Consider the following 12,903-nt stretch of genomic DNA (forward strand, 5'->3'; position numbering starts at 1 on the left):
TTTTATTCAGCAAGGACGCATTACATTGATTAAAGGTGACAGTAAATATATTTATATTTATATATTTTATGTTAGAAATTATTTATATTTCAAATAAATGCTGTTATTTTGAACTTTCTATTCATCAAATAATCCTGAAAAATTTAATTGATCACAGTTAGCACAAAAATATGAAGCAGATACATTTTTCATCATTGATAATAATATTTTTGATCCTCAAATCATCATATTATACTGATTTCTGAAGGATTTCTGAAGAGTAATGATGCTGAAAATTCAGCTTTGATCTTACTATATATTCACATAGAAAACAGTCCTTTTAACTTGTAATAATATTTCACAATATGTACTGTATTTTTGATCAAATGAATGCATTGGTGTCTTGGTGAGAAAAAGACACTTCTTTAAAAAAAAAAAAGGTTTCAACTATTGCAGACCCCAACATTTTCAAGTGTATATTAGAAAATACAGTTTTTTACATTAAATCTTCAAATTTAAGTGCCTTCAAGTAAATAAATATCAAAGTGCCATCAGTGTACCAGGGTAACATCACAGTACTTCTTTGTAAGGCTGGGAAATCAAGCCTCTCTGAGAGAAAAAACCCTAGAATTTTCCCATCAAACACACTGTTTTTACATCCTCTCTCACTTTAAAGAGCCCATACATGTCTTTTTATGGCTGCGCAGAATCCAGTCTGGGCTGGTGAAATATGGCTCTAATGTTAGCCTAACCCAGAAAATCTATTTATTTACACTAGAGCAGCGGGATGTGGCCGGCCGTAACCCTGCGCAGTCCACAAGAGTTTCTATATGAATCTTTAAACATGCCGTCCATACATCACACTAATGAGAGAAACATTTCAGATGTGTCCACACTCACTTATGGATTGAAAATGTAAACAGCGGGTAAATATTTGGTTTTCGGACTAATCAGAGAGAGTGTGTAATATTATGAGGCTCTGCTCCTCGAATTCAGAGCTGAAACATGAGATTCATCATGCCAATGTGTCTTTCCTTTAGGTCATATTTATCTGGGTGTAATGTTCAAACATGCTGGACATCTGGAGGTCTGGTAATTCTAGGAATATTCCATGGTTGTTTAACTTTATCACTTGCAATTAGATTTATGCACTTGTCAGACGCTTGTATCCTAAGTGACTTAAATTGCATTGAAGGCACAGTGTTTCTGTATTCCCTGGGAATCGAACCCATGACCTTGGCGTAGCTAGCGGCAGCAAATGATCGTTGGATTAAATGCACATTTAACGCAAACAATGAATCCAAACACATATTTTACAAATACAACAACCTGGCAATGACCTAACAGCACCAGAATATTGTTTTACACGGGTACATTTCCTTTAGAAAATGTAAAAATAGAGTTATCCAGTATGGTTTATATTAAGTAGGTCAAATGAGAGCTACTAAAGAGCTTCTAAAAATGGTTGAAATGAAAAACTTCTAGAACTTACAAAAAGCTCCAGGGACAGGCATGATAATACTGAGTTCTGCCTCCATCTGTAAATGAGCAGCACTTCTGGGTTGTACATCAGAACGTAGGCTCACGCATCATCATCCCACACATGACCAGCGTCGACCAATAGTGAGCCTCCGTTCTGACGTACAACCCAGAAGCGCTGCGCTGTTACACTACGTGAACTCACCCAGAGCAACAGTGAATAGTGGAATAAAGTCGTTATTTTTGTTTGTTTTTGCGCACAAAAATGATTCTCGTCGCTTGATAAACGCTTGATAAAGCCGCTGTAGTCACTTGCACTATTTTAAACATTGTCTTTACTAACTTTCAATTCTTTCAAGTTTCAATTACCGTATTTTCCAGACTATAAGTCACACTTTTTTTCATAGTTTGGCTGGTCCTGCGACTTATAGTCAGGTGCAACTTATATATCAAAATTAATTCATACTGACAGATGAAGCAAGAGAAAACATTACCGTCTACAGCCACGAGAGGGCGCTCTAGTTAGCGGAGTTGTTCAGAAGCGACACCGAGGAAGAACTCAATGGATTCAGTGTTGAGGAATGAGATCGGGAGCTTGGTGAACTTGCTGACCGGTAACTTGTTGGACTCGCTGGCTAATGTTAGTTTAGCCTATTCAGCCTCCCAGATATATGTTCTTCATGTTATTGTGTAGATGAATAACTGTTAATGTGCTGCGCTAACACACCGGACACCTATTCAGCCTGTTGTTCTGTGTGCTATTGTGTAGTTCAATAACCTTTCCAGATTAAATGTCTGTTCTTGGTCTTGGATATTGTGAAATAAATTTCTAAATAAATGCGAGTTATATATGTTTTTTTCCTCTTCGTGATTCATTTTTTGACTGATGCGACTTATACTCTGGAGCGACTTATAGTCCGGAAAATACGGACAATAGAAGCCTATGGAGGAGTGAGACAGCTCACAGATTTCATCAAAAATATCTTAATTTGTGTTCCGAAGATGAAGGAAAGTCTTACGGGGTTGAACAACATGAGGGAGAGTTATTACTGACAGAGTTTACATTTTTGGGTGCACTTTAATAGCAGACATGATGGACAGAACGGATCACTGATACCTTCTGGGAGCTCCGTCTTTATAGGGCTGTATGATGATGACCTTGACGGAGATGGAGGTCCTCAACAGGTCGATCATCTGTTCGTGGGTCAGCGTCGCCACCGCCACCTTGCAGATCTCCACCAGCCGACTGCCCTGACGCAAACCGGCTTTCCACGCGTATCCGAACGGCTCCACGTCAGCCACGATGCCCTCGAAGTTCACGTGGAAGCCGAGCTGGCCGAGACCGTTCCTGCGCAGGGTCATTTCTGTGGTCTCGCAGCCGCGGGTCACGATCTGGAGCAACACAGAGAAGAAATCAATGGCACTTTCACTTGTACAAATCATCAGCATCACATGACTTCAGAAAAGACTTGGTTTTGAAGGTTGACATATCTGTGGGGGTGAAGGAGCGCATTGACATTCACGTAAGAAAAGAAAAGTCATGTGGGTTTGGAACAACATGACGGAGGGTAAATAATGACAGAATTATTTCCGGGTGAACTGTTCCTTTAAGTATCTTGGATGTGAAGGACAGATGGTAACAGGGAAAAATGCCAAAAAAAAACAAAAAAAAAACAACATCCCGCGGCAACATTTAAATCCAACTGGGGACGGATGCGTGAGTGTATGTTCTCTCAATCTAAGGAGCTTTTCATATGGAAATAAAGACAAGGGTACTCCAGGGAAAATATTTTTTTAGAAAGTAAAAAGCTGATCTGGAAGATGCAATGAGTCAGTGAAGAGAAAGAAACTTGTCATGTGTCTATCATGAGCTAAAAGCAGGAAATGTTTACAACTAAACAAGATCAGAAAAGCAAAGTTTAATAAAGTCAAATTAAAGTTGTTGAAAAAAAAACATTATATTAAGTGGCTTTAACTACTATGTACTAACATTGAAATTAATAATTTGATACTTATTGTGTACATATATGTTTTTACATTGTACTTATATTTTAAAAATACCTGCTTGTAATTACAGCGGTAATTAATGTATGTAATTACATTTGTAATTACACTGTTGACCTGTCCCTTACACCTTAACCCACCCTTAAACCTACCCATACCAGCACACCTGTCCCTAACCTTACCCGTATCACACCTCAATAGCAGAAAAGGTATTTTACAATACAACATGAACACAATAAGTACATTGTACTTATTTTTCTATGCAAGTACATAGTACTTAAAGCCACTTAATATAAAGTGGGACCAAACATACAGTATGTATCAAAAGAATGAAAATAAAGACAAAATTTTAAAATATGAACACAATATAAAATAATATATGTATAATTAAAGCTATTGAACAATCCTCTAAACCCTAAGTATTAAACTTCTAATAATATATATATATAAATATATATATATACACACACATTTATTTTATATAATATAACCCACATTATATTATATACATTTTTATATAATATTAATATTACATAAACTATATATTATTAATATATTAATAATATTTTATTATATAAATAATGTTATATTACAAACAAACCTCTAACCCTATTCAATGTCTAAAAATAAAATAAAAATGCATTTAAAAATATAATTTTATAATAATTATAATTAAAGCTGTTGAACACATCTCTAACAATACGTACTAAAATACATAAAATATATTATATTACAACAGAGCCCTAAACCAAATATTATTATTACATATTAATATAAAATATTATAACAATTAAAACTGTTAAACAAACCCCTAACCTCAAGTATTACATTTCTACAAATAAATAAAAATAATATATTTAATATAATAAAGTAGCATAATATAATATATTATAATATAATTAATAACACTAAGTTTTAATCTTCTAAAAAATAAATAAATTAAGAAAAATCTATAAATAAGATTTTATCTCAAATCAAGTGTTTTTTTAAGGAGTAGTGTGTGTTTCCATTCAGTGCTGCCAGTGGAGCAGAAATGACACACACAGTTGAAGACCTGAACTGGTTTGACTGTTTTCCTTCGGCTGTTAATGGGTGTAATTAGCATTAATCTATAAACATGGCATTCTGGTTTGGTGACTGTGCACTGTGCATATTTAGCTGCACTGAAGCACACTTGCAGGGTCACGTAAAACTCACACACTCTCGTTCACTCATTAGACAGCATTAACGACAGCTGACCTCACAGACCTCCTCCACATCAGCAGCCAATCACTGCTGTTCTCAACGGCATCTACAGTCTCAAACTACTGAGAGCACATTTAAGAAAGTGTATTGATCAGTGAACGTACACTTGATTACTCAGCAGAGTCAGAAGGTCACAGGAGTGTGAGGTCTGGTCATGAGTGAGTCAGTAAATAACTCTGAGGAGAGGCTGATCCGTCTTAACAGCTTTACTGTAATAAGCCGAGCTAGTGAGAGCGAGTCACCGTAAACTTCATTTGCACTTGTTAGCAATTTTAAAGATTCAATGACTGACCTATCAAAATGGATGAGCCCTGACTTCTGACTTTATTTCACACTGATATCAATTCATAGAAAAATTACTTTGCATGGGTTATTTTAGAATGGCAAAAATTATATCATAAATGTATTTAATATTATGTAAATATAGAATCAATACAATAGATAGCATAGAATAAATAAATAAATATTAGAAAAAATTAGAAGACCAGAAAATATATAAATTTTCCTTGATGTAATTAATTGTCAAATGTTATGTAAATAATGAATAAAACTGACAATATAAATAAAATAACACTTTTTTAAATAATAAAAAATATTATTTAAAAAAATTAGAAGGCCAGAAAGTATATACATTTTCTTTGATGTAATTAATAGTCAAATTTAATGTAAATATATAATGAATGAAACTGATAGGATAAATCAATTAAAAAAAAACAAATAATATATAAAATATAATTTATAATTTGAAGGCCAGAAAGTATATAAAAAGTATTTTATGTAATTAATGGTCAAATGTAATGTAAATATGCAATGAATGAAACTGATAGGATAAATAAATAAACAAACAAATAAATAATAGAAAATAAAAAATAGAAGGCCAGAAAATTCATACATTTTGTAATAGTCAAATGTTATGAAAATATATGAATAGCATAAATAAATCAAATGTAAATGTATAATGAATAAAAGTGCAACAGACAAAAACTCTATAAGAAACGATTCACACAAACAGCGTAAATAAGTATGCTTTATGAATATAGTGATATGATAGTGTGGGAAAAGCTCAAACTGGAGCGCCTGGCGTTAGCAATGCATGAGAACACATGAACCGATCACATGTATTCTTTGCAATTGCAAATCACTTTGGATAAAAGCACCTGCCAAATGTAAAATCTAACATGTGAATCACTCACAATATGACCAGGAGTGCGTCTCAAACAAGCTAACCTTGGAGACATTTTGATTTGAATTTGACTTTAAAACAGTCCAACCTCATGCTTTACACGGATCAACGAGACACTGAAGAACTGCTGGCCAATCGGCATCAGGCTTTCAGAAGGAGAACAGCAAACACACTCTCAGACACAGTGTTGTGGCAAAAATTCATCAAACAAACATCACTGCGTAAGGGAGACTCAGAGTCAAATTATAAAATTAAAAGTATTTATTCTTGCAAGAAGGAGCAGTCTAATACACAGCTGTTACCCTGTGCAGAAGAGTGACACACCCCCAGACAGACTGAACCAGCTTTTATCTAAGATTCAAGGTCTTCTTCTTCAGAGCCCTCCTCCCACAGTAGTTTTCCATCCAGTGGTTTTCCATAGACAAGGAAGCCATAACACTAGTTTAGATTCGTCACTAAGCCCCCCCCTGCATCAAATGGCCTTCTGACATCTAGGTCAGAGGTCCTCGTTCGTCTGTTCTCTGGAGTGTCTCTCCCTTCTGCCTTCCCAGGTACATAACCATCATCTTCTCTCACTACAAGTGAGATACACACCTGTGACATTCTTTGAATCATCTATATTTTACTAAAGATCAATGAATATCCTAAAACCGCCACTACACTCCTCACTTTTTATCATTATTAATCAAACATAATAATAATAACAACAATAATAATAAATGCAAGTTCAAGTCATTACATCACACATCATAAAAATCACTCTCCTTGAACCTGTGAATAAAAAAAGTTTAGGATGAAGAAGCATAAGGCTGTTTTTGTGGGGAAAGTCCCCAAAATATTTTAGCAAGCACGTAAATAGGTTTACTAATGCCGGGCTCACTACCGCAGTCACACTAGTAAGGAAAAAGATTATAGCACAGTAGGAAAACAAACAGATAATAAATAAATAAATAAAAAAATCCCTCAGTTTCAAACCCTGTCCTTGTACGCCATCTCGTAACACGGATGACTGCTGCTTTTAACTCTCTTTACATATCAATCGTTCTCAGAAAGAAAAAGAAAACATCAACACATTTAACTGTAATCTCTACTTGAATCATCTGCATAATTTTGTTCATCATCATCATCATCATCCAGATAGACTGTCATTTTCACCAATTGAACAGACATTCCAGTTTTCTCATATTCCCATGAATAACAAAATGATCAGAATAACACATCCAATCATAACTCATACACTACACATTCAACATTTTCCCCATATCCATTTCCCTAACCATATTTTGTTCTTTTACTTTTAATTCAATCAGGCAGTGGTTCTACTTAATCAGCTTCAATAATAATCCCTATAATTTACATTAATTAATGGATCTTCTCTTCCTCAAAACATTTGCCTTAAATATTTTCTAATGAATCAGTAACCAATCAAATCATTTGTCATATACCAATATCAATACTAAGCTCTATTTCAATATAATCAGATAAAATCCTCAAAATCATCACAAAACCACATTCTTAATTCATTGGTTGGTCCACATCCTCCTCCAGGCGTGTTGATCATCTCGTTTGCCCCATGGACTAATGGGATCACCACCACACCCCCAATGGAATGAACCATTTCCTGCTTACTGTCACCTGTGAATGGAGACTTTAAGTATTTTGTTAGTGAACGCTTGTCTTTCCCTCTCATCCCTTTTGGTGTGACCTGTGGAATTTTCACCATCTGTTTACAAACTGAAACATATTATCATTAGACATTTCTTGCTTAATAAAGTCAGAGTCCTTTTCCCCTGAAAAACACATATCCACGTTAACAAGTCAATATTCATACATTTGGAAAACAGAATCAGTTCAGCTTGATGCAATCCTCCTGACATTCTGCAAAAGGAAAATTTTAGGTTAAGGTGTAGCACCTTTCTGCCACAATAATAACAATCAGGCCAGGACAGTTAGCAAAATTCATCCATAGCCATTATTCAACACATTTTGCCCTGTCTCCCAATTCTGCATGCTCTCTGTAAAGCAAAACAAATTTCGAGGTTATCATCAGATAGTAAAGTACGTAGTTTCCACGGCCTTCGATGCCCTTGGAAACGTCCTGTTGAAACAATCCAGACAGCAATTTTGTTAGGCAGAAAAATGGCTTCTTCCAGGGCTTTTACCCAATTACCCCTTAATAAACCATATTTGGCAATTGTTATACCACCCCCCTTTTGATGGTCGACACAACTCGATCATCAATTTAACATAACATTTAACATACTGTCTTCAGACAAATTTTCTCCAGACATCTTTCTCTGTCTCTGAAACAAAATATTACATTCTTCACTTAAAGCCACAATCTCATTTTCTTATCGAAGTATTTGAAGGGCAACGGCCCTCAGTCTCGCCCCGTATCCTGCTTTTTCAGGTCTGTTATTTTGTCTCGCAACTCAGTCCTCTTCAACCATTTTAAAGTCATCAATAGTTTATCAGGTCAGGTCGTGCTGTACAGACTTGGTCAATGTCAGTCAAAAAAAAACAAAAACATTCTCCTCTTGTTTACGATAATCATATATGGCTCTCTCTGGATAATTTTATATTGACTTAGCCAATGTGTCCCTTTGTTGTTGCCGTCAAATCTATAACTGTACAACTCCACAATTCCAATTTATATAAATACCTAAACTTATCCAAAAGTAATTCAAATCCACATCATAAATGACAAAAGTAATTACTACCAGACGGAGCGTGATCTTAAAGCTCGTCCCATGTTCTCTATCATCTTCTCATCAGATTCACTCAGCATTTGCCTTCTTTACAATTTGTCACTTGCCTTAACACATCTGTAATGAAAAAACACTCTCCAGAGGTTAAAGACACAATATACTCACTATTCAGGCGGAATAGCTGCCCTACACTTAACACCTACAAGACATAAAGTGCTGTCACCCTCACACACACTCATGCTAGACACACATACAGCATGTTAACTGCTCATTTACAATGTTCGCTTTTTTTATTTTTTTATATTAACTCTAAAAGTATAATATTTAAGGTTTAAATAAGATTTAAACTTCACATCTTTCTGTAGCTTTTATATAATTTTACATGGCCTTTCAAACCGTTTCAAATGTTCTATCTGTTCATTATTCATTTTTTCTTTAGAAAAGTCAACTGGGTTGTTTTGGTTCATTATCATTATTTTGTTTAAACTTGCCTTACCATGCCTGATAACAGAAAGACAAACAGCGTACCAATCCTTTCCTCCACTCAGCAGTCTCTCTTTCACAAATAATCTTTTCAAACAGCCTCCTAAGACTGAAACTTAATTAATCATAGAACCCTTAATAGTTCACAAATGTTAATATACAAATGTTTAACTCAAATTAGAACAATCTAAAATACATTATGCTCTGAGTATTTATAAGGTTATCTTTAGTTTGAATACTTGTATAAATTCTCAATTCACCTAACCTTTGTTATCCAAACTCTACAAAAACGGTCTTAATCTATAGCTATCACCATGTCTAACCTTCAGGAGTTAAAACCATCTTATAGACATATTAGTTCAAAATCAACACATGTTCCTGATATAAATTAATAAGTTATGTTACTGTCTCCCCAACAAATAAGGACAATCACCTCATGGTCTCAGCTGACTCTTGAAAGCACATTTCACATTAGCTCTTTATCTATAATTTCCATCAGACTTGTCACAATTGAAAACAAGCCATACAGTGAATTGCGGGGTTTTCTCTGGTGAGTGGTATAGAGGAACTTACATTCTCTCGGTCAAACAATGCTCTGCTGACCCCACAATGCTATGCTGACCCCAGTGGCCTCTGGTAATCAGCGCTCAACTCTCATACCTTCTCACATATATCACCTCCATCCGGAGATGCACAGTGTCCGGGACCCCCTGCGTTAGAATGTCTCCTGGCCAGGAAAATCATCCCGTCTTTGAGTAGCCACGTACCCACTGGTGACCCGCTCGCATCACACAATCAGTTTCTTCAACAGAACTCAGCTGTTTTCCTGGAGCTTAGGAAAGGCACAGTTAAGAGTCACCTCTTTCTGGACTGCATGCCTAATAAATGTTAAGGGAGACAGGTTAATAACAACACTATTTAATCACTCAATCTGTTAGACCTGTCTCAATCAACAAAATCTCAGTGAACTTTATTCACATCCGTCTATTCAGTGTACATCTATAGCATGGTCATAGGTCCTGTGTCATGGTGAAGGCTAAGATCAGACAAATACGTTACTGGTCCTAAAATAACAAAGTACAAAAATGTCACTTCTGTCATTCAGGTCTACATTATTATTTTAAAGACTCCTTTAAAGTCATTCAGTTTTACAAATCTAAAATATTTAAGTACTAATTGCCCTCTGAATGGCAATGATTTCTTTTAACATGATTTCTTTTAATTTCTCATTATGCTATAATTTTCAGCTGAAACACTATAAATAGCTTATTGTCATGACAGGCTAAGATAACAGCCTTCTGACATTGAATGAGACAGAGACTCTGAGGCCTTCAGGACTTGGTACGCTTTTTGTCATACTAAACATTCTCTACTTTATCTACTTTATCTTTTAATTCTAGCCCAGTTTAAAGGCACCTTTGCTAGAAATTACATACGTTTTCAATATCAAAATAATTTTAAAGTTGTCTTTTGCCCATACATCAGGGAATTTAGACATTAAAAAATTTTCCACTCATATGAGTCTGCCACACTGGCAGTTTCAGTCAAGTCCCAAAGCTTATCTTTTGAAACCAAAACATCATCTTCTAGCTCCTTCATGGTCAACACCAAGCTGTTTGTTTAATCAGATCCCTTTCTACAAAATTGTTTTTACATTTAGCAACCCAGTGCTACTGCTTCTGCTTATTTGATATTAAATACAAATAGTTATTCTATTTCTCAATAAGGTTTCATTATAACCTCTCAATTTTAGTTGTCAGATTCTCAATTACAATCTGCAAAAAAAATGTTTAAGCGTTTCATTAAAAGACAATCATCTTTTTAGTTACCTTTACAAATATTTTCCCTATCTGTAATTCTACATTTACTGGTACTTTAGTTATTTTCCTTTTAAAAGGATTTCCTTACGACTTCCATCTTTCAACTTTCTTTTCTCTTTCAATCTACTTACGACTTCCATCTATCAACTTTCTTTTTTCTTTCAATCTACTTACGACTTCCATCTATCAACTTTCTTTTTTTCTTTCAATCTACTTTTCACTTTCCTTAGCACTGCATTCACATTCTTAGTTCTTTCTCAGACGAAACTTTAATATCGTCTTCAAATCCTGTTCTACTTTCAAACCCACATTAATACACGTCACTTTCACATTCCATCAACTTTCTTTTCCACCTTTCTGAGTGGGCATTTACAGTTACTGCTAAATGCAGCTGACCACAATTAAAACATTCTCTGTCCCCTTCTCATATAGCTCGATCTCTCTGTGAGCTTTCAAACAGCTCCAACTTACTGACACCCTTGAAGCAGTGTGTTCCAATCAGTTTGTAAACAGAGCTGATAAGCAGTTCTCTCTATTCTTTGACAGTCCACCAGTGGCGGATTCAGTCACACTAGCCAAATCATAATTTTCATCATTATTGGCAGAACATTAATTTTCTGCACGGAAATGCATAAATTGTTTTAACAAAGTTTTCACAAAGTTTCTGTTTAACTTTAACACTTGTCCAGGGAAATTATCCCCGACCCATAATTTCCTTTATAAAACAGACAATGTCTTTTGCCTTCAATGACTTAATATCAACCAAATATCTGACATTTTACATTATTGAATTTCAAAATCTGTCTTTACATCTCTCTAATTCGGTATTATCATCAACAACAGTGATTACAATAGCAAGTACACATTTAACACCCAGAAGCCGGGCTGAATAAGCACGCGCTGTTGCTGTACTCCCAGCATAGCTGGAGTCTTTAGGTTCAAAAGATAATGGTTGTCAAACCAAAAGTAAACATAATTTCACTCTTTATTTTACCACTAAAATATAGAATTGTTCCCCATTTTGCTTAATGAAACATTCATTATCTTAAATCAGGTTAATCCCTGTTAATCATACTCAATACCTTATCATTATTATTTTTAATCTGAACCTCACTTTTCATACCATTTCTTAATCTGACTTAACAGGCGTTCATAAATAGTTCCATAAATTTTATCAGAAATGTTATTTTCATAACATACCTTTTCTACAGTTGTTTTCTTCCCAAAATGGTTAGTCTGCACTCTGCAGATTCAACAAGTAGTATCATTACTGTCTCTGTCCCACTTATCCTACTTACTGTTTTTACAGAAACCAAAATATCATATTACTCAAATCTCAATCCTTCACAAAGAGGATCAACTTTTGTTACAAAAAAAATCTTCTGACATCTAATGTCATGCATCCATCTAATGGATGAAAAATAAAAACCCTTTTATCAGTTATATTCAATCTTACTATATGGCAATACATTCTAGCCAACTCTGTTCTCTTTTATCTGCTTCAAGCCAAACAACTCTTTGTCTTTTCACACTTTTACACACGTTGAACGCAGACACAACAACCTTTCTGTTTCTCACTGCCCTGTTCAACTGATTCCCGCACCATCTTGTGGCGCTCAATATCATACATTTCTGCCCTTAATTTTATCTCATTTGACAAAACACCGGTGTACCAAAATTTCGCAAGCTTGCTTTTGAGACTTCCCCATATTGGCCGCTTATCTGTTCTCTGTGGATTTTCCTCTGCGCGCGTTCTCTTTATTTGTCAGACGTCTCTGAAACAAACCCGATCTTTTCTTTTAACCCAAGTCGGTTGGGTTTGCACTATTAAGTGCTCTCCTAATTATGGTTTACCAAAAATCTGTTACGATTTCCTTGGCTCCCTCAATTAGTCTCAGCACCCAAAAATAACCTGCTCCGTGGTGGAACAATTAATTTTCAGGTACCTATCTGTATGAAATGTTTTGGTCTGTCACAGTTCTCAATTAATTCCAGATTATTT

The 12,903-nt window shown here is 35.0% G+C and overlaps 1 protein-coding gene across 2 annotated transcripts in view; it reads right to left on the minus strand.

The window, feature by feature from the left end:
• The window catches only part of LOC307011050 (signal-induced proliferation-associated 1-like protein 2), a 149,133-nt gene that overhangs the window by 48,030 nt on the left and 88,200 nt on the right, over nucleotides 1–12,903 (minus strand). For both annotated transcript variants that reach the window (XM_079636320.1, XM_079636319.1), the window contains exon 9: nucleotides 2,576–2,850. In XM_079636320.1, coding sequence (XP_079492446.1) covers nucleotides 2,576–2,850 — 275 coding nt within the window. The remainder of the gene's footprint in view (nucleotides 1–2,575; nucleotides 2,851–12,903) is intronic.

This window comes from Phoxinus phoxinus (genome assembly GCF_949152265.1).
Source record: "Phoxinus phoxinus genome assembly, chromosome: 14".
Classification (NCBI taxonomy): domain Eukaryota; kingdom Metazoa; phylum Chordata; class Actinopteri; order Cypriniformes; family Leuciscidae; genus Phoxinus; species Phoxinus phoxinus.